This window comes from Glycine soja, chromosome 17 (assembly GCF_004193775.1).
Source record: "Glycine soja cultivar W05 chromosome 17, ASM419377v2, whole genome shotgun sequence".
Taxonomy (NCBI): Eukaryota; Viridiplantae; Streptophyta; class Magnoliopsida; order Fabales; family Fabaceae; genus Glycine; species Glycine soja.
In genome coordinates this window covers 2445521-2467586 of record NC_041018.1, presented here as the reverse complement: position 1 = coordinate 2467586, position 22066 = coordinate 2445521, and the positions used below count along the sequence as shown (strand labels likewise).

General features: G+C 32.6%; 3 protein-coding genes across 4 annotated transcripts; 1 reads left to right on the top strand and 2 right to left on the bottom strand.

Moving 5' to 3' along the window:
- Positions 1–2341: 2341 nt before the first annotated feature.
- On the bottom strand, positions 2342–7965 carry LOC114392562 (ATP-citrate synthase beta chain protein 2-like). 2 transcript variants are annotated; one of them, XM_028353745.1, is made up of 17 exons: positions 7674–7965; positions 6564–6682; positions 6339–6441; positions 6164–6229; positions 5951–6074; positions 5720–5854; positions 5153–5213; positions 5000–5076; positions 4722–4877; positions 4494–4622; positions 4205–4337; positions 3974–4101; positions 3644–3749; positions 3452–3528; positions 3299–3369; positions 2908–3192; positions 2342–2627 (listed from the first exon to the last, which is right to left on the bottom strand). In XM_028353745.1, exons 2-17 carry the CDS (start codon positions 6661–6663, stop codon positions 2552–2554), a joined length of 1827 nt encoding a protein of 608 aa, XP_028209546.1. In that variant the 5' UTR covers positions 6664–6682; positions 7674–7965; the 3' UTR covers positions 2342–2551. The 2 variants fall into 2 exon arrangements, with proteins under 2 accessions (XP_028209546.1, XP_028209547.1); XM_028353746.1 differs by lacking the exon at positions 7674–7965 and adding an exon at positions 7161–7667.
- A 1709-nt stretch (positions 7966–9674) lies between these two features.
- LOC114393224 (dirigent protein 21-like) lies at positions 9675–10325 on the bottom strand. The gene has a single exon (XM_028354494.1). The coding sequence runs from the start codon at positions 10240–10242 to the stop codon at positions 9700–9702; it is 543 nt and encodes a 180-aa protein (XP_028210295.1). The 5' UTR covers positions 10243–10325; the 3' UTR covers positions 9675–9699.
- Positions 10326–12546: 2221 nt separating this feature from the next.
- LOC114393680 (protein high chlorophyll fluorescent 107-like) lies at positions 12547–17574 on the top strand. Its single transcript, XM_028355074.1, has 8 exons — positions 12547–13201; positions 13584–13727; positions 14922–15227; positions 15322–15381; positions 15559–15804; positions 16223–16333; positions 16425–16601; positions 16890–17574. The coding sequence occupies exons 1-8, from the start codon at positions 12674–12676 to the stop codon at positions 17265–17267; spliced, it is 1950 nt and encodes a 649-aa protein (XP_028210875.1). The 5' UTR covers positions 12547–12673; the 3' UTR covers positions 17268–17574.
- The last annotated feature ends 4492 nt before the right edge of the window (positions 17575–22066 follow it).

Sequence of the window (22066 nt, the reverse complement as noted above, 5' to 3'; positions counted from 1 at the left end):
AGGACTCCACTTGTTTTAGTTTGGTTCAGACACATTTCTGTTTTTTCCTTGTTTGCAAAATTTGTGATAAGTCATTATAAAGCAAAATTAAATGAAACCTCAAATGAGCAAGCATCAGGATATTTTTCTTTATACATTTCGGGAATGTTCATTGTACTGACACATTTAATTGAATCTGTTCCTCGGTGTCCATAAAAATAGGTATTTTTAATATCTTTTTGATTAATTAAATATAAATTTAATAACCTTACAATAATAGCAATGAATATTTATATATGTAAGTGGAGTTATTTCGATGTACATTATCATAGGATAAAAAAATTAAAAGGGAGTATTCTTTTTAAGCAAGGGAGTATTCTTTTTTATAGGTCAAAACACACTATTCTTTCACTAGTATGTATTTTATTTTACTTTTTCCAATTATGAAGGTTTCTTATTTTTAGCCGTGGGAATCAACGGTGTCAAAAAATTTACCATAATTTACTCGTACTAATCAATTAATTGAATTATATCTCATTAACAATTATGTGTGTTTCTAGCAACAACAAAAAAATAGAAATTGTTTGAAATGATAAAGATATACAACGTCAACCGTCATTCAGCGTTAAGCTAAGTAATATCTAATACAAGTAAAATTAACCTTTTTTTTAATATGAGCAAATACTTTTTTTATTTATAAGAATCAAATCCAGATATCAAATCAATAAATTTATAATAATTATTTAACGAACAAAGTTAAATTTCATTAATAGTTTATTATTTTTATTATTATAAACAATGATTTATTTATTTTGACAGATTTTCGTGTAGACGTTTGACAGACTCAATGTTATCATCCTATATCAAAATATTTATAACTGTATTACGACTCTATAAATTTACCTTTAGGCTTTCAAATGTGACTTTTAAGGTCAAATATCTGTAATTTCTGAAAAAAATAGTCCCTAAAAATTAGTTCCAATCGTGCAATTATACTTGACGAACTAAAATTACATAACTTTTACATTAGGATTCAAGTGATGCAATTGAAATTAAGAGACTAAAATCTTATATTTATAATACTTAAGAGAAGCTATTAATAAAATTAGAACATGAAAGATTAAATTCACACAATTATTATACTTGAGGAACAAAAGTATAATCAAGTAAAAATAAAACCTCCTTTAACCCATTAGAAATATGATGAGGACTTAGTTTTGGTCATGGTTATTGTCATTGTACAATTAAAAAAAATTACACTTTTATCTCTTTTTGTTTTTCTCATATTGCATTTAATATTCCTTTTTTTTTACATTATTTGTATCTCCTTTGTTAACTTCTTTAACTAGCATTGGTTGAAATATGTGAGTAAGTAAAATAAATAACTTTTATATATAGAAATTCTATAAACTATATATAGAAAAGATATAGAAAATAAAATAAATACTTAAAACTAAATTAAGAAATTAAAATAAATAATTGAAAAATTAATTAAAAATTCTACATTCATTTTATAAGAAAAAATATAAATTCAAATAGAATAAATTGGGAATAATTGGTTTGTGATTTTTATACAAATAAATTAGTGGAAAAGGTTTGATTGTGAGGAAAAAATAGAAAAAAAATCAAATCACACATTTGTTATTTATTTCACAAATAATAAAAAATAATAAATGAAATAAAAAATATTCTAATGATATTTTTTTGGTAAATGTAGAGAAAAAGAAATAATAAAACAAGGATAGTTATTTCTAATTTTATATTTCATAAATAATTACAAATATAATTTAATATTACATAAATATTTTTAAAAAAATAGTATGACATTTTATTATTATTTGTAAAAGAAAAAATATTTTTTTACACCAAATGAAAATCCTTCAAATTTTTCTCTCTTATAAATATTGTCTGGTTCAATTATTAATGGTTGGTTTCGTGCACATCAATGACAATGAGTGCACGCACACAATTTTAGGAGGCGTGAAAGGTACAATGAACTGAATGGAATCCGATTGCCTTTCCCCATTTAGGAATATATTTTCATCCTGATTTCCACCATTAGTAGAATTACCTGACTTTCACCAGTATGGCATTATCTCAGCATTCATGCTAGCGGACAATGACTTTCACTCATACACCAACAAAAATTACTGTGTTTATTAAAAATATCCCGAGAGTTTTGAATATGTGACTTTTTTCCCCTTCTTTCTTCCAATGCTATAAGAAAATTGTGCAGCACCTTTCCATGGCCTACTAGAACTGTTATTAGCAAAAAAAAAAAAAACTTCGGCAAATTAGCAGTGTAATGCGCTCGAATTTGGTAACCATTTTCTTTTGAACCCATAGTAGAACAGAGAAGATCTTCATCAAGAGAAGGAATAATTTTCAATTTGACCAAGTTATCTCATGAATGAATTTTTAATACAACTTACAAACCGAAGATGGCTAGATACCAGTAGACCCGTATACTCGTCGAACAGCTAAAAACTAAATCATTCCAGCATGATGCATAATTTCCCAAAAGATGCTAATTTGAAGCATAACAAGGCTCCTCCTGCCATACAGAACCCCCTCACTTTGTGTAAAGAACATCCTCCCATGGGTGGCGGTAGAGTGGTTGTTTCAACCTCTTCTGGTCAAAGGTATGCCTGAAAATATTAATTAAAGAACGGTGAATTAGTACAAGTCCCAAATATTGTGTATGTATTTTTTCCTTTGTGCTTGTGGAGGTGGAGATCGTGAGTCCAATTGATTCGCCCAACACATCTAATCACTTTAGAGATATCAAAATCCAATGAAGTTACGAGTTTTGACACAGAATGGTTGTAATTTGTGTTTATATACACCCAAAAATGATATCCGTAATTTACTAAAAAAGAAAAAGAAATGCTCTTCCTGACAAATTTATAAAATCAAAATGAAACTCACCCAATCAGACCAATGGAGCGTGCCAAAACAAAAAGCCCATTCAGATAGCCAATCTCCACAATTTCATCAACCTCTTGTTTGGTGAACATTCCGCTACCAGCAAGAAGATCCAAGAAAAGTGACCCGATTGCACCATCTACGTTTAGAACTAGGTTATTTGCCTTGGTGAGGGTGTAGTTTTCAACTTCAACAGCATACTCCATGTATTTCACAGAAGGAAAATGCGTGCGTGCAAATTTCTGTAGCAGCTCGACTCTCTTATCTTTGTTATCCCTATTCTTGATTCTAATTTACAGAACAAAACCAAGCTTCATACAGTTAGATTTTAAAAGAAACAACAACAAAAACAAAATAGTAATAAATTAGTATATGAACACACAGTATACACTACCTGTGCCCTATTCCTGGAACACGGATGCCCTTCTTCTTCATACTTTCAACAAATTCATAAGGTGTAAGACTCTGTAACAAGAAAAAGCATAGCACCACATGTTAAAACTGTAGTTGGATGGCCAGCTTCACAGGAAAAGGCTATTAATCATACCCTGTCATAGGCATCCTTGAAATAGCGAGCAGCATCATCAATGGCACCCCCAAATCGAGGACCAATTGTAAGCAAACCTGTTTCATAAGCTCATTACTGATCATTTAATGGAAATAATAGTGTACAGACACGGGGACTTAGTCAGATACCAAGCATACTTCAGCAGTAGAAAGACTAGAAGCCTGTATTTACCTGAAACAAGACAGGAGACAAGGTCCTTCCCAGCCCTTGCTGTTACTATAGAATTGTGAGCACCAGAGACACAAGGACCATGGTCAGCACATAGCATGATACATATCTGAACAATCACCAATGTAATGTATCAGAAAAATATAAGCAAGAAGAAGATATCAATATTATACTCTGAAAACCAACACCTATATGAAAAGCTAACAACACAATGATGTATCTTAAAAAGCTTGAGCATACACAGTTTCACATGCTTAAGAGATAAACATACATTGAAAGAAAGGGAGAAAAAGTTTAAGGAAAGCACTGCAGACTAGAGTATGAATAATCTACCTCAATAAATTGAGTACAGTAACGGGGAAGGCTGCGTTTGAACCACAAAAGAGAGATTACATCACCCACACCATAACCATTTTCAATAATGGTAGACATTGGTACACCAGCATAGCATGGCTCCTCACCTTTGGAAAAATAATGGAAGAAAAGTTTAATTTAGCTATCAAATGTGTCTAGGACACCTCAGTTCCATGTTACAACTTATAAATTCGAAGGATCCCAACATACCTCTGTCATCAGAGATGGTGGAAATAATGTGAGTTGGAGCACGTACTTTTCCACTCCTAATTGCTGTGTTAAGGTCCTCAGGGATTGGCGGTGCAGTAAACTCTTTAAAAGGTGTGATGTTCCCTTCTTGAACCTAACAAAAGAAAAAACAACTATGATATTCAAGCTAATCTAGGCAACTAAAAACTAAAGACACTTCTTTAAAACATTGCTCCCTTTGGGAGATGGGGAGTTGGGGACAAGGTAAAATTATCAGTTAGAGAGATGAAAAATTTCAAGATAAACTAACCAATTTGTCAAATGTTTCCTTTATTGCGTCTTCAAAAGCTTCAAATGAAGTGGGAACAACAGCTCCAGCTTCTTTTAGTGCCTGATTCTTTGCTTGAGCAGACTCCATCTCACCACCACTTTTAGCTCCCTAATTTATACAAGTGCCACTGAACATCAGGAATTTGGCTCCCTTATTATAAATGCTATAACTGAGAATTAGTAAAAAAATATTGGGCCACTGACATACAGCATGACCAAATTGTACTTCAGATTTGAAGAGTCGTGCACAGGTTCCGCTAACCCAAGCAACAACTGGTTTAGTCACTTTCCCTTGTTTTAGGGCTTCCACTAGAGAATACTCATCACGCCCACCAAGTTCCCCAAGTACTACCATCATTTTCACCTGAGGTTTAATGTAAATACAAACTGATCATTCACAAGAAAAGGACATACTCCAAATCATTTGCAGTTCTTAATGAGTTGCAGATATTATATACAGTACCCAAGATAAAAGTGAAATTTTACCTGTGGTATGTTGTTAAACCGCAAAACATGGTCAGAAAGTGTGGAACCTGGGAAAACATCTCCACCAATGGCAATGCCTGTAGCAAAACAGGATATTACAATATAATTCAAAACCATCATTAAGAAATACAGAAAAATAAACCTGGGCAGTACCTTCATAAATTCCATCAGTTACACGGGCAATAGTGTTGTATAATTCATTGGACATCCCACCCTGCAGTTCAATTTTTTTTTTCTTCTCTCAAAATCATTTGTGTATAATAAGACCATGCAAAAGAAATAAAGCTCAAATTCCATCTTTCTTGTGACTATAAACCACTGTTTGTTAATCCAACATTGGATAAAAGTTATTCACTTGCAAAATGTAACCACATCATCTTAGCTGTAGTAGCTAGTGCCACTATTTATCAACAGAAAAAGGGGTGGGTGGGGTGAGGGAATGGTGGCTACTAATTAGTAATGTTACAAAATCCTATCATGCAAGTTTACTGCCATTGTAAACTATTAAGCAGAACTGCACTTCTGTATTAAATTGATACATCACTCTAGAGCCATAATTTCCATTCTGAAATCAATGAGATCGAGTGCTCAGCAAAATATTAATAGCTAAGTAACTTTCACTCTTTCATAGTAGGACTAGATAAAAAGATCTATCCTTGATATGAGAAGATCAGGTGAGAACGACAAATGACATAAACAGGAAAATGAATAACTACATACAGATTTAGAAACAAATCCAACAGATCCAGGCCTGTAGAGCTTGCAATGAATTATGTTATCAATTGTCCCAGCTGTGTCACCTATCTTAAAAGCACCAGCTTGAATTCCTCCAACAGTGGCTGGCCCAATAACAACCTACCACATCATCGCCACTAAAATTAGTATTTCCAGCCTATTCTCTTTAGTTATGAAGTTGATTTATTTAATTTGAATTTCCATTTCTCTTCTCACCTTACTGTTTGCTCGAGCATACGCTATAAGTTGCTTAGTGTCTGACTCCGGTACACCTTCAGCAATAATAGCAACAACTCTAATTGTTGTCTGCTTCAAAGCAGCCATGGATGATGCAGACGCACTGCAAGTATATCAATCTATTCTCATGATACCATGCAATAAGATACTCCTGGAGTCAAAAGGAATAACAATAATCATAGCAATACCAACCTTCTAAATGACGCAAAATTGATGAACACATCAGCAGTGGGGTGTGCTGCACAAGCTGCTTCAATACTGAAAAAAGAATTCAACATACGGCTAAGAACACATTAAACTTGGACAACAAAACAAGAATTTCCTTTCATTACAAGTTACTTCATCTTCCAGAACCAAACACACGTACCCAGCATGAACTGGAATGGCAATTTCCACCTGACCAAAAAAGAGCTTTTGAAATCCCTCAGAACCAGGATTAATTATTCCAGCAACTGACGGTGTTTCTCTACCTGCGAATAAAAAATAGGGTCTTCCATTAATATTAAAAACACATTAATATAACACACAAATTTGCTACTGTCAGTCTGGAAGAATAATAAGAATTTAATATGATAAAGTTAATGATACACACCACAAAGAAAGTCAAAGTCAAGCATCCGCTGGACAGGAAGTTGCTTGTAGTTGTAAAACAAAGCTTGTGTAGTACGGGAGAAGAGTTGTCCAGTGGCCATGACGAAGGAACAGATAGATCTGATGACATACTAGTGCATTACTTTCTATATTGCAGTAGAAACTAAATACAGTATAAATGAATTATTGACACCTTACCAAAAGTAACATTTGGAATGTAGTATAAATAACTAAATGAAATATTTTTTTAAAAATCTCTTAATCAGTCAAAATCACATAGAGAAATCGAAATCTCTCTCCAGGGTTCAACATTAATAAACTATTTAAATTTATAAGCAGCAAAACGAAGGTAAATTGTTTAAGATACATAAATTATAAAACAACCAGAACCCTCTTAAGGCTGATTGACTCATTAAAAACAAAAATTCCAGAATCAGAGGACTGATTAAGAGACAATCATAGAGATATACGAATTGGTGATGTAACAAAACAATAGCAGATCAACCATTCATAAAGGGAGGAAAGGCAAAAATCCACGTGTCAGGTCATGAAGTTATAACACACACACGCACGCACACGGAAAAGGAAGATAACAAACCAGAATGTGGAACCTCTGAAACTTGAAAAGCAAGAAATCAAAACATTCAGCAAAGGTATTTACGAAGAAATACGACACGCGTCCCTCACTCTTATAACCGCGGGAAAGGAAATGCCAAAGTAGTAGTACATCATTAAATTCCGTACTTTAAAAAAAAAGAAAACAAAAGGAGAAGCAAATTTGTCAATGCGGTGAGTAAATGAGACGGAAGACCAAACAAAGTCTTAAATCACCACCAAACAGCTACCCTGACTAGACAGAAGTGACATTAGGCATTAAGTTCAAATAACTAAAAGCTAATTAACGCTCGTCGAACGTAATTAACGTAACTCGCCAGATCCGAAAATTCCCCGATTCCGCCTTAATTATTGTTTTTAAAAGAAACGGAATGATAACTTGAATGTGAAGGTTCTCGGTTTTAAAATTCGGCACACAAAAAAAAAGCAAGGAAGAGAGAGGAATCAGATTCAGGCACATTAGGGAGCTTTTGCATTGGATAAAAAGTTAACTCACAGAATGGGAGGGGATTGGAATCCGCGGCGGAGATCAGAGTGAGTGAAGAGAAGGAAAAATGCTTGAATTTCGGATGGGTGCTGGAGAGGAAAATATTGAATGAAAGAGAAAGAAAATGAGAGGGGTCACGTGGCAGAAGGTAGTTAGCTATGAGTCACGTTTATTATGACTGGTTTTGTTGGTTAAATCGCATCCGCATTCTCATTGCGCAATGTCCATTACTCTCTCTGTCTCGCTCTACGCATTCAACTTGCTTGTTTTGCGGTGCGGTGAGCAGTGAGCACTGCCAGTGGGTTAATTGGTCTTGAATGCGTGGTGAATCAGACCCCGAATTCGTAACATGCTTTTGTTGCGATTGATTAACATCAAAATAACATAAAACGCACAGTGGAGTGTGGCCCATTCTTTTTTTAATAATAATGATACGCAATCATCATATTATTTTAAATATTTTATTAATATTTCTTGTTTTTTTACTATTACATTATAAATCTTATTAAATTTATATTTTTCTCTTACTTTTTCTTTCTCTTTCTAGACGTAGAATAGCATATTTGATGTCTCATGTCTGTGTAACATTTTTTCTGGCTAAAAATAAAAAATTAATCATTTAAATTATTTGGATTCCGGGTTTAATATCTTCAAACAAATATTTCTCATACACACGGCTCACAATTTGAATTGATAATCACATATTTAAAATTTAAAAAAATAATATTATTTATCTATCACGTTACATTTTGTTAGTAGCTAAAAAAAATGTTAAAAGCATTTTCTCTAACATATTTTGGTATTGATTGAAATTAATCAATATTTAAACTTTTAACAAGCCTCGTATCTCAATTGATTTAGGGATGATATTTGTTAAAATTTGTAATTTTTAATAAATTTTAATAAAGAGTAAAAATAGTGTTAGAAATAATGTTGTTAGTATTTCTTCAAAATTATTATTATTGTTATTATAAAAAAAATATGGTTGTTATTTTGTCATGCTTGATTCATCTTAAACAATGTATATAGTATGAAGTTCGTACATTACAAATATTTTATTTATGATTATAATAATAACAGAGTATTTGTAATTGTTATTGTTTTAAAAAAGATTGCATAAATGAAATTACAATCACTATGATGGAATAAGAGTTATGGTTTATAATAATAATAGTAATAATATTACATTATTTCATATTTATAAGAATATAATATGATACTATATCTATACGTAAAAATATTAAACTTTAATTATAAAGCCATGTATAAATAGTTGAGATTATTTTCATTCAGTTATAATTTAAATTTGAAGATGATGCATATAAAATAATTTATATTATTAATGCAAAACTTTTGTTTATAATTTTAACTACTCATATATTATGCACTAAAACATTACTATTCTTATATACATTTGAATTCTATCACAATTTTTGAATGCGGAGAAATGTATTATGAAGTATAAAATATTAATAATACATAAGTAAATGGTCAGTAATGAGCTTATGGAACAGGTTTGTTTGCTTACAAATTACAGTTGGTCCTCGGTTTGGAGGTGTCATTGATGATGTTGCTCGCTCTATCAAGGATGCTTATGACAGGGTATGATTAATAGTCTTTTCCTGTGAAGCTGACCATCCAACAACAATTTTAACTTTTAACATGTGGTGCTAACTGCTAGCTGCTATGCTCTTTCTTGTGACAGAGTCTTACACACACCTTACGAATTTTTTTATAGTATGAAGAAGAAGGGCATCCGTGTTCCAGGAATAGGGCACAGGTAGTGTATATTGTGTGTTCATTGATTAATTTATAACTGTTTTGTTTTTGTTGTTGTTTCTTTAAAAATCTAATTGGACGAAGCTTGGTTTTGTTTTGTAAATTAGAATCAAGAATCGGGATAGCACAGATAAGTCCAGCTGCTACAGAAGTTTGCACGCACGCATTTTCCTTCTGTAAAATACATGGAGTATGCTGTTGAAGTTGAAAACCACAACCACAGTTAAAATGTTTTTGCAGCAGAAATCAAATCCTCCTAATAATGCTTGACTGTTACATTGAGTTTAAGTGTAGCCATGAGACTAGCAATATCCATAAACACCGTTTCCATAATCCCATACCCCTTCACAAACCTGAAATACCCCGTTCCAGACACAACCCCAAATTCCCGTTCCTTCATCGTGAAGATATCTGATCCTTGAATCTCCAAGCTGCTTCCTTTGAATTTCCCATTGGTGAAGATCACGGAGAAAACCATGTACAAGCCTTTGCCATCAAGCTGCGAATTTACGTATATGCCCTGGGCCCTACCAATGAGCTTTGAGTCGTCGCTGGGTCCCACTGTTACTGGGTCGTCTACGACTGCCACGGTGCCAAAGTGCAGGATGTTGGAGGCGGGTCCACACTTTCCGGCCACCGTGGCGGCGGTGGAGAGCTCGCCGGTGAAGTGGTCGTGGACGTAGAATACGAGGTTTGTTTGCTTTGGTTGGAGCCTGGGGAAGGTGTAGGCAACAAAGAAAATGGTCAAGGTGAAGATGAAGAAGAAGATGTTGGATGTGAGGTTCAACGGAGTGCCCATGACCCTGCTCTGTTTCTTGTACCCTTTTTTCTTTCTACCTGGCGTTAATTTAATTGTTGTCAGTTGTGTGTTGATTAATCAAGACTCCTACCGGTTATTAATTTAATTGTGGCTGGTCAAGATACTTGTGTGTTGATTAAACAAGATTCCGAGTGGAAAGTGACAAACGAAGTTGATTAGTTGAGATTCCAACTGCATAAAAGCATTTGACTTGCATTCATATTATGAGGTCCCACTTCGACAAATGATCTCTTGTTTCGATCGTTTATATGTTGCTTTTGAAAACAAAATTTAATTAGGGTGTAGGATGAACATTGATGTCCTACATAAGTTAATATTCATTCATCTTATACTTCCTTTTGTTTTAAAAAGAAAATATATCAATTTCATTTCACTTTTGATAATGGTTTAAATATGCATTTTTATTGTATTTACTAATTGAAAATATTAGCCAGAGGGATGACGTATTAGAGGAACATTTATCACTTTGTACATTGTCATGTTAGATAGGGTTTAAATTTTGAAGCTCTATCAAACATCTCTATCTTCATAAAAATAATCAATGTTTTTTTTTAATTTTTCAAAAATCAACCAAAGTGATAATAATAGGTGTAAATATGAACATTTAGGTATCCAACGAGAAAAAACAACAAGTGTTAAAAACAAGTGATTATAATAGGTGTAAATATGAACATTCATGCAAATTTGAGTTCGAATATAACAGTTATTTAAAAGTGTAAGTATATGAACGAATATTATAATATTCTATGATGTTCTCACACAACAAAGATATATCTTGTGCAGAATAATTTGGTGCAGTTAGTGTCATTACCAGAATTATATTTGTGTGTATTTTTTATATTATTTAGTACAACTTTACTACAAACTTATTTTTAACTTCTTATTATTATGTTTTGGTCTGATTTTAGTATGATAGGAGTTACATAAAATAACATGGTAGAAAATGATTGCATGATAAGATATTTTAAGAATTTTTCTTTTCTTTTGTTTAAAAGAAACTAGAGAAAAATCAATGAATTTAGACGAAAATATAAAATACTTAATAATTTATGAATAATTTTTATTTAGATTTTATTTTGGCTCCCCTGATATAAAATAGTTAATTATTTATGAATTTTTTAGACGACTTTATGTTATGATATATGGATACCTCATTGAGACACTTCTTTTTGTCTCATGATTGTTGGGAGCAAAGGAAAAAAGAAAAAAGTGAGTTAAAAAGTGGTTTCCTAAAGTTGAATTTGAGTCTTTTAAAGTGAAAATTGCATTTTAGAAGATGTATTTAATTTTATCACAATTTTCAATAATTAAATTTCTAACCAATAAAAAAAAAATCTAACCATTGTGAATACACTTTATCCTCTAAAGTGTGTCCCCACATTTTAGAGGAGCTAAATCCCCTAAAACGAGCTCTCAATGTGAATAAGTTGAAGGTGGGGATTAAATTAGAAGGATATATTTATAGAAAGTATTAAAAAAAAGATATTTATTAATCAGGAAAAATGTAATTATCGTTTTTCCAAATGTTTTGTGATGAAATAGTCGATCATGTGATTTGGGTTATAAGCCCAATTCAAAACAATAATAACACAATTTTGAAAAATTGTAATACTAAATCTTGAATATATATTTTTTGGCAGGACTAAATCTTAAATATTTAAAAGAACAAAATAAACCTTTATTCTACACATCATTTTATGTCTACTGTTTACACAAGCTGTTAATATTCGTAATTATTATTTTTTACACCCATCACCTTCGGTTATAAAAGTTAAAGTTATTTTCGTTCGAGATTTTCTGACATTATTACCAATACTTAGAATTTTATTTCATCTTATTCTTATTTCCCAAGCATATTACCATCAAATGCGTGCCCGTGAATTAATTCGAACGTAATTATTTTAGCTTAATTCAAATTGAGCAAAATTACATTCCATAAAAAAAAACCTGTAACTACCTCAAAAAAAAAAAGACCTGTAACTTCTACAAACAATAATAATTCTATTTAAATTACCGTGAATATTAAAGTTACAATTTTATTTTGACTACGTGTTGTTCTTTCCCATTTATTAATCGTTTCTCATATTATATTATGTTCGTAAAATCACGAACACGACCACAGTTTCCAATCACGAACCCACACGTATGACTAAAATCTGCTTCATGGATGAAGGCCTCAGCCACATAAGCCATGTGGTTACGTGGATAATTTCAGTACACTGACACATAACATGCACAATTCCTGAACTACCCTTCCACCCGAATTATATCAACAAAGCAAAATGTTTTACGAGTCCAACAGAGGATCATAGAAGTAAAATTCTACATGCTCTTCTTCTTCTTCTTCTTCAACATTCAACTATTGGTTTGCACGTAAAGAACAGGAAACAGTTTAGTCCGGTAACCAGAAATGAACGCCCTCCCTTCATCTTCCTCTTCCACCTTCACTTTCTTAACTCAGTCCAAGAACCCCAATCATCTCTTCAAGTTGACACATAAAGTACCCATTTTACCCCTACACTCACCTTCTCCATGTTGCTCCCTCAGTGACTCGTCCTCCTCGTCGACCACGGTGCTGGACAAAAATGCCCTTTCACCCGAACAGAATTCCCGCATTGCAGTTTCGCCGGATGACTCGAGCTTCGAGGAAGCCCTCGTGATTCGCCGGCCGGTGACGGATTTTTCCGCCGAATACTCCGGCGAGGAGGAGGAAGAAGAGAAGGAGACAGAGGAGAAAGAAGAAGAAGATGACCCGAAGGCTTCGGCGATCGACGAGGGGCTCGCGAGATTTGCGAAGAAGATGCCGATGTTTGAGCCAGAGAGGGTCGAATCCAAAGAGAGGCCACTCGCAATTAATTTGGACTTGGCGTTATACAGGGCGAAGCTTTTGGCTCGCAGAACCTTTCAGTATGAAAAGGCAGAGTCATTACTTCGTAAGGTGTGGTGTCCTTTTTTTTATGATAGTGTCAGAGACTTTACAATAATTCATACACCCTGCTCAACCATCTAAACTAGATCCCTTGATTCTGTCCGGTGGGTGCTGCCAGCCCTCGTTTTGTGGTGACGAGCCCTGGTTCGAGGGGGCGTGTTAAGAATAGTCCCACATCGGGTAATTCATGAACATGATAAGTGTTTATATAGCTGGGTAGATCACCCCTTATGAATAGGTTTTTAAGGGGACCTTTCGGATGCCTTTGTGCACTATAAAATTTAATATTTTTAGTTCTTAATTTGTTTTGTTTTTTGGAAATATTGCCAAGTTTTGCTGGGTTATTTTCTGATGATGGGTTTTCTTGTCTTGTTTTGATTGGGAATGAAAGTGTATAAGCCTTTGGCCTGAAGATGGTCGACCTTACGTGGTACTTGGAAAGATATTGAGCAAGCAATCAAAAACAAGTGAAGCCAGAGAGATATACGAGAAGGGTTGCCAGGCTACGCAGGGTGAAAATGCCTACATTTGGCAGGTTATTTTTCATGTGTGTTAATTTTTGCATGTCATGATCATGCTTCGCACTCTCAAGCTGATTTAGGCTATGCTTGCTTTACTGTTTGAGCTCCTCCTTCAACTTACGTTTGTCCAATAAACTCATTCGGGTTATATGTATTTGTTTGGCTTCCTTCAATTCTTACATTTGTCTTGAAACCAAAATTCAGTTGAAAGGAATATCGAGGTTGCTTTCACAATTTTTGAAAGAAAAAAAAAAAAAAGTTGCTTTTGCAAACTTAACTTTAATCCAAATGTGCACTTTTTTGTTTTTAGGTTGGAAATCGTTCATGTATTACTAGAAAGACAATACATACATGTAGTTTCTTAGGTATTTTTGGTGTAGTTCTAATTTTGATGGGAGAACAGTATCAAAAATATCTAAAGAACTGCACCTAAATTTAGTCCTTGCTAGAATACTTGAGTTGTAACGTCCTTCTCTATGCACAAGTTCTAGTGTTCTACTTTGTAGAGACTACTAGAGAGTGTGTTAAAGGTTTAGAATTCCTGACATAGTTTTATAGGGCTTGCAATTCTCCTAAGATAATTCATGGCATCTAAATGGAACTGGATATGGATCAAGGTAATTTTCTTGTTTAGTAATAGAACTTATTTCTCTACTCCATCATTATGAACATGAAGCTGTGATGATAAGCCATGAGGATGATCTGATCATTCAACCCCAGCAGAATCATGGCGGGGTCCCATTTTCCCCTCTTTAGGGATGTGGTTTAGTGAGAGTGTCCACTACAATTGCAGGAGAGCAGCGACATATCTGTACACCCTCACCAACATACACTTTAGAGTTTAGACAATGAGTCAATTGTTAAAGATAAGAGTGATGCATGTTGCCTCTGACCTTATCTATATTTAGTAGCCGTGTACTTGTGTTAGGTTTTTTACTTAGTTGATAATAAACTTTCGGCATCAAATTCCTTCATGTATTAAAAGTGCCCCTACATCTAATTTAAAATCACAGTTAAGCTTAGACATGACTATAATTTACTGACCTGGCATGCATATGGCCTTTGAGGCATGTACTGGACCCGGCATAGATAACTTTCAGCTGCTAAAATAACATTAGGAATGAGAGTGATTGTTTCTAATACCCTGATATGTTGAATTTTAACCTGTATTCTACTGAAGTTAACAAGTGCAAGTTCTCTTTGAACAGTGCTGGGCTGTTCTAGAAATGCAAATGGGAAATATCAGGAGAGCAAGAGAGTTGTTTGATGCTGCCACAGTTGCTGACAAGAGGCATGTTGCTGCTTGGCATGGATGGGCAAATCTAGAATTAAAGCAGGGAAATCTAAAGAAGGCAAGGATTCTACTTGGTAAAGGTCTTCAATATTGTGGACAGAATGAGTACATATACCAAACACTTGCACGGCTTGAAGCTAGAGCAAATAGATATCTGCAGGCTCGATATTTATTCAATCAGGCCACTAAGTGTAATCCTAATAGTTGTGCTAGTTGGCTTGTAAGTCATGATTATCTGAGGGGTATCGTTTCTGAATTAAACTTTATGTAATGCTTGTTATCTTATCAAATCATATTCATTCTTTCTAAAATAGAGTTGGGCGCAAATGGAGGTGGAGCAGGAAAACTACCGTGCTGCTAGGAAATTGTTTGAGGTTATTTAACATTTCTAGTTCCATCCTTCTTTTTTTTCCCCTTCTGTTTCCTCTTCTTTTGTGAAACTTGGCAGACTATATACTCATAAGGAGTTAGGACATTTTTCTTTGCCATTTGCTTTTATTAATTTTTTTCAATTCATGACTTATGTGTGTTTTACTCTTTGTAATTTACAGAAAGCAGTACAGGCTAGTCCTAAAAATAGGTATGCTTGGCATGTATGGGGCGTTTTTGAAGCTAACATGGGCAACATTGACATGGGAAGAAAACTTTTAAAGATAGGTCATAATCTAAACCCAAGGGATGCTGTTCTACTTCAATCTCTTGCTTTATTAGAATACCAATACTCAACTGCAAACGTTGCCCGGGTTTTGTTCAGGAGAGCATCTGAATTGAATCCAAGGCACCAGCCTGTTTGGTTTGTAAGGAATTTCTTCTCTCGGATCTAATCTATCTTAAATATCTTTATCCTAGTTTTTATTCCTTTTTGTATGATCTTCTGTGTAGTAACTAGTAAGCTTGATATGATGAGGGATTTGTGTCTCTCCGCATCTACCTCACACTATTCATGATGTAGTGCTGACTTGCAGGAAATAAGATATTTTAGAAAGACAACAAAGGAACAGATGTCCTCGCCTGGTTCCGAATCCTAATTAATGTTTCAAAGAATATACTAATTGAACATACAAGTTTATTTATCTTTTATATTTAAAACACCATGTTGCATGGATCATGATTTTTATTTTATTGCATAGTTTTGATTCCCATATATACATTTTTTTGGTATATTAACTATGTGAATAAGAGAATGACTGACCAGAAAATTTTGGGGACATGTAGGCTTGGGGTTGGATGGAATGGAAGGAACGAAACTTGAATAAAGCCAGACAATTATACCAAAAAACTTTATCAATTGATCAAAACAGTGAAACTGCTGCCAGATGTCTCCAGGTGACATGCTTGCATATGATAAATGTCGTGACAACTTGATCCCTTACATAGCTTACTATTCATTTATGGTAACAACTTTCTCCTAATGCAGGCTTGGGGTGTTCTGGAGCATAGGGTTGGCAATCTTTCAGCTGCTCGTCGATTATTTAAATCATCGTTGAATATAAATTCTCAGAGTTACGTGACATGGATGACTTGGGCATCAGTGGAGGAAGATCAAGGAAATTCTGTGCGTGCTGAAGAGATTCGTAATCTCTATTTCCAACAGGTAACTGTCATAAATTGGAGAGATTATTACATGATCTGGTTGCTCCCAAATCCCAATTTCCACATGACATATAATTGAGTTTTATTAATTCCTTCTTAAATTGAAAAAATGACTACATATCACATAGATATTAGTTAAGATCATGAGCATGCAGCTGTCCGGACTATAATAATTTCTCCATAATTTGGGTATTTATCAATTTGTTTATAATGATTAATGAGTTGAAATTTGAGAAAAATATCCTTATGTGCTGCTAATATATGATATATTATTTGTTGCATGCTACAGCGCACAGAAGTTGTAGATGATGCTTCATGGGTTATGGGATTCCTAGGTATTTTAGACCCGGCTATTGACAGTTTAAAGAGAATCCTCAAGCTGAACCCAAATTCGTACAACATGCCACTGGATTCTTTGAGGAACATTGCGGGAACAAATAAAAACAGAGTTGATTCTTCTAGTGAAGACGAGGATGATGATGATGCAAATGGAAAAAGTGACTTTGATTTGGATGCTTTCATTAAGCAAAAGCTAACATTAGATTTGTCCAATCTAGAAATTCAGTTGGAAGAACCAAAATTTTATTCTGTGAAGAGAAGTACGTCTCCTAGAAGGATATGGCGACGATCAATTAATGAAATTGCTGAAGTGCAAGTCACACAGTAATTTAGTTTAGGGTGTGGGGTCTTCAGCTATATATATACATATTGGTGTCTTGTAAAAATTGTTTTGAATAGTATGACCGTGGCATGAGAGGTGTAATTGCCTTGAGTTGAACACGGCATTATAAGAAATATTTTTTTAATGAAAAGAAAATATACTAAACTAAATGACTGACAAAACATTGCTTTTGAGTCAGAGGAAAAAGGTTTCTCTTCCGAAGTTTCCAAGGAATGGTGTATTTCCCTTTTGGATTTATAGGTTACGATTTATGATGCATATTAAATTAAATCCATAGTCGATATTCCTTTTACTCACAGACTTTAATTAGAGACAATGTCACTTTAGAATAGTCTTATCCTTTCTTCGAGATCCATCTGGTTCGAATGTGCATCCAAGAATGTAATGAGAGCTAAGCAGTTCACTGGCACAAAGAAAAGAAAAAAGGAGCAAGGCCGTTCCAGTGTTACTGATAAGCATTAGTTTCCTATTCTGATGAAAAGGCACTTAAGATCGACGTACAAGATTCATCAAGAAAAGAGAAAAAAAATATTAATGATGTTGATCCGTGAAGTTTAAACCTGCCAAAAGTAATAAAATCTCGAATTTTGACTGACATTGATGCCTCGATTAAAATTTGCTGGTTAGTTTGATAGTGTTATGGTGGGATAAACATTGATCCGAGAATAAGACAAGAGACTCGTATTGAAGAAAAATCAGTTACATTTTACGCAAAATAGGTTAATTATGAAAGCAAATGCTACAAATTAAAGATTGACGGAGAAATGCAATGGTTAGAATAAAAAGACATATACACGGTTTTCATCAATAAGGAAGTCACGCGTTAAGGTGCTAAAAAAGTATTGTAAAAAATATGGGCAATTGGTCCCACAATGAATGCACGTTGGTTATTAATAATATAGTCCTAATTCAAAAAGTTGAAGAAGAAAAAATTGGGAAGTTACGTACAGATGTGGAGACAATATTCCGAAGCACGTGACTTTTGTTTACAAAGGTGAAATTTGAAGATCCTGATCTAATTTTATTTTTTAAGAGAAAGATCCTGTACTATTGAAGTTACATAATTTAAGTATTTTGGTTTTATCATGCAAAGTGATGGGAAATAATGGATGTAAATCATAAAATTCAAATACAGATAAAATGAATGAGTGTTTCATAGAAGAAGTACCAAATTTACTGCACAGCTAATCATGCAAAGTGATAGGAAAATAAAGGATGTAAATCATATAATTCAAAGAAAGATAAAATGAATGGCAGCAAATTTACTGTCACTGCTATATGGCAGCAAATTTAATGCACAGAAAAGGCTTGCAGTGTTTTAATGGTAGCTAGGCGGTAATGAAACATCTAGAAAATTAGATAAATGTGAACCGCGGAGGACGCCAGACGACAGTAGAATCTATAAACACCTGCATAATTTAATTGCAGAAGTTAGTAAATGTAGGAGAAGTGTAAAAGTTGGATTGAGCAGCTGCACTCTACAAGGTAAGTATGTACATCCTAACCATTTAGATTGTTACAACTAATCTAAAATTTGCCATATCAAATTTATCTTTTAAAAAAATTAAAATATAATACCTACCAATGTTATTGCTTCCACCATCTTCATATTTGTATAATTATCATTATTGTTATTATTATTATCGTCATCACCATTATACAATCATTAGTGGTGACAACTATAGTTATTGTGGTGGTAAAAACGATAATATAACAATATGTATTTTTTTTATCTTTTTAAAGTAAATTTAATGTGATAAATTTAAACTAGCGGTAATAATATGAATTATTTATTGTCATTAATAGTTAGGATGTGCACAATTCATTCTTTAAAGTTCTAATTGTACTTTAAAAGAAACAAATCTATAAAATTAGGTCTAAAATGTATCCAAAGATATGTGATGTCTTATATAGTGTAAAGAAAATATGAATAAATTTAACTCAATTGATTTAATAGAGTGTGTGAGTATTGTAAATCTTTTCATATTATGTTTCATTCTTAAAGATAAAAATAAATTTAGTGCAGAGAATAATGGGAAAAGTGATGGAGTGATTAGTATGGGCCACGAGACATGATGAAACTAAAAAATGCATCCAAAATAATAAATGTTGCAAAAATGAGAATGTTAATTGTAGTGATGGAATGGATATATGAGATGAGATGACAAAATAAGGATTAGTGTATTAAAAAATAAATTTATATTTATATTTATTGTAGAAAAGATAATAGATTGTATATGTTAAAAGATCAAAATACTAATTTTGTATATGTTTCGAAAGTCACAAAGTCACAGCATCGTTTAGAAGTCAAAGTCAAAAGTCATTCCACCAAACACTTAAGTGATTAATACTTCAGAATTAAAAAAATGATGTGGACTTGAGGTCGGAACATTTATAACAAAATATTACTTATGACAAATACCAAAAAAAGTATTTATAATTTGAAAGATCCCAAATAAGTTTTAAAATTTTGGAAGACGAACATTCCACAGACAAAAGTTATGTTCGACAACACATTTCGGTTAATTTCTAACTTTTTTTTACTAATTGAAAAACTCATTTGGGTGTTCGGTAAATAAACTTTTTTTAGTAACTTCTAGAGTTTACTTGAAGGCTATGTTCATCAAAATTAGTTAGAAGTTGAAAGTTAAAAAACTAACTTATTAAATTAAGTATTCGGTAAAACTAATTATTGAAATATCTGAAAAGTGTAAAATTATTAAAAAATAATAAAATAATGATTTATTTAAAATGATAAATAAAAATTTTGATAAATATATTAAGAGTAAAAATGGAAGAAAATATAAAAAGGTAGAAGTTAAAAACTAGAATCATAAAAAACTGGTTTACCAAAATAACCAAATGAAGTTTTCAGCTGGTACAAAACACTAGAAGCTCTCTAAAACGAACAACATTTTTTAAAATGCTAACTTTTAACTTTTTATATTTTTTCTTTTTATTTTTAATATATTTATCAAATTTCTTGCTTACATTTTTTTTAAAACAAATCATGGTTTTATTGTTTTTCAATCATTTTACATTTTTTAATGACTTCAACAACTAGTTTTATCGAACATTTATAATTTAGGCTATGTTTGATAAAATTAACTGATAATTGGAAGTTGAAAAACTAACATGCTAAATTAGAAAATGTTTGATAAAACTAGTTATTGAAGTAGTTGAAAAATACAAAAATGATAGAAAAATAATATATGATTTATTTTTTAAAAAAATAACAAGGAAAATACATAAATATATCAAGGATAAAAGTGAAAAAAATATAAAAAAAATAAAAGTTATTGCTTTAAAAAAAATACTTCAAGTAGCGTTTCAAAAAATGTTAAAAACTATTAAAAAAATTATTTATTAAACAATTAGATGAGTTTTTTCGGTTAATAAAAAAAGCTAAAAGATAATTAAAATGTTTTGTCAAACACAATCTTAACAAGTTAATTTTTCAACTTCTAACTATCATTTTCTATCTAATTTTCAACTTTATGCTAACTTTACAATTTTTTCTTAGCTTTTCAACTAATTTTTTTTTTTTGCCAAACATAACCAAAATATATCATTTTCTTGAATTTGGACAGCTGAAGTGAACTCTAAATTCTGAAGCTCGAGTTTTAATCATTGATGCATTTTTGTTAATTGTGTATAACTAATTTTATTAATTTACATTATATCATGTTATTAAGTTGTTTAACCTCTACATATTTTATTTATTGTGTTGTTTAACCTTCCAGCCACGATGGAAACTCCTTCAAATTGTCCACGTATATGAGAAGAATTGCTGCATATAGTTGCTAAGACCATAATTAACCCTTCCATATCCACGACGTCCTTTTCACCTTCGAGGCAAGCAAAAATAGGAACAAAAGAGACATGTATCAATCCCTTCTGCATGACGAGCCACTTGAATCAATTCCCTTCTATTGTTTTTGATGTGGCTACCTTCCAAACTCCCATATTGCGAGAGCCAACCCAAGATGAAGCAAGATAATATTAGTGCCCCACCGCTTCCTGTAAAATTAATTGTAAAGTTGAAGCAGAAAATAACATCCACAACATAGGCCAATATTGCATCTGACGTGAAATTTATGCAATTATTAAAAGTATATGATAACTACATTAACTTTTGAAATAATATATGATAAAATTTGTTATTTTTTATAATAATTATGTTAAAAATTATAATAAAAATGGTTACTTGTTATAAAAACTTGTACTTACAATTAATGTCTGTTAAACTCTAAAAGTAGTATATATTAGCAAATGTATTCAAAGAATTAGCTATATGTAAACAATATCCACCCAAAACAGGATGAATGTTTATGCTTTTCCTTATGCAAATATTTCTCTCAATGGATCTGATGACGCCATGAACAGCCACATCACTACATCAGCTTCTATCCAAACTGATTTGAATTAGTGTCGTGGCACCAAAAGATTAGGTAAGAAAATCGTACCCTTCGTCATACTACATTCTCTTACCTTTCCAAGCAACCCGATGATTCCATGAAAAGGGAATTGGTGTTGAATAGTATTAAACAATATGCTCATATCCTATATAAATTAATTTAGTAATAAAAAGGTCGAATTCCAGCGAGATTAATATACGAATTAATCTATTTGAAACAATACTATAATTTTGCAAAAAAGAAATACTGTTGTTTGAAACGGGGAACTGGCCAGGGTATGTATAAGTTCAGCCATTAACCATGATTCCTGAAGATAGGAGGATTCTATTTGAAACTTTGTATCGTAAAATCCAAGGAAAACATGTA

Excerpts from the sequence above, each read along its gene's own strand:
- LOC114393224 (XM_028354494.1), bottom strand. The coding sequence starts at position 10,242 with ATGGGCACTCCGTTGAACCTCACATCCAACATCTTCTTCTTCATCTTC.
- LOC114392562 (XM_028353745.1), bottom strand. The coding sequence starts at position 6,663 with ATGGCCACTGGACAACTCTTCTCCCGTACTACACAAGCTTTGTTTTAC. Across the intron at positions 4,338-4,493 it reads AGGAAACATTTGACAAATTG|GTTCAAGAAGGGAACATCAC; the intron begins GTTAGTTTATCT and ends TTCTTTTGTTAG. Across the intron at positions 4,102-4,204 it reads CACCATCTCTGATGACAGAG|GTGAGGAGCCATGCTATGCT; the intron begins GTATGTTGGGAT and ends ATTTTTCCAAAG.
- LOC114393680 (XM_028355074.1), top strand. The coding sequence starts at position 12,674 with ATGAACGCCCTCCCTTCATCTTCCTCTTCCACCTTCACTTTCTTAACT. Across the intron at positions 15,228-15,321 it reads ATAGTTGTGCTAGTTGGCTT|AGTTGGGCGCAAATGGAGGT; the intron begins GTAAGTCATGAT and ends TTTCTAAAATAG. Across the intron at positions 16,334-16,424 it reads CTGCTGCCAGATGTCTCCAG|GCTTGGGGTGTTCTGGAGCA; the intron begins GTGACATGCTTG and ends CTCCTAATGCAG.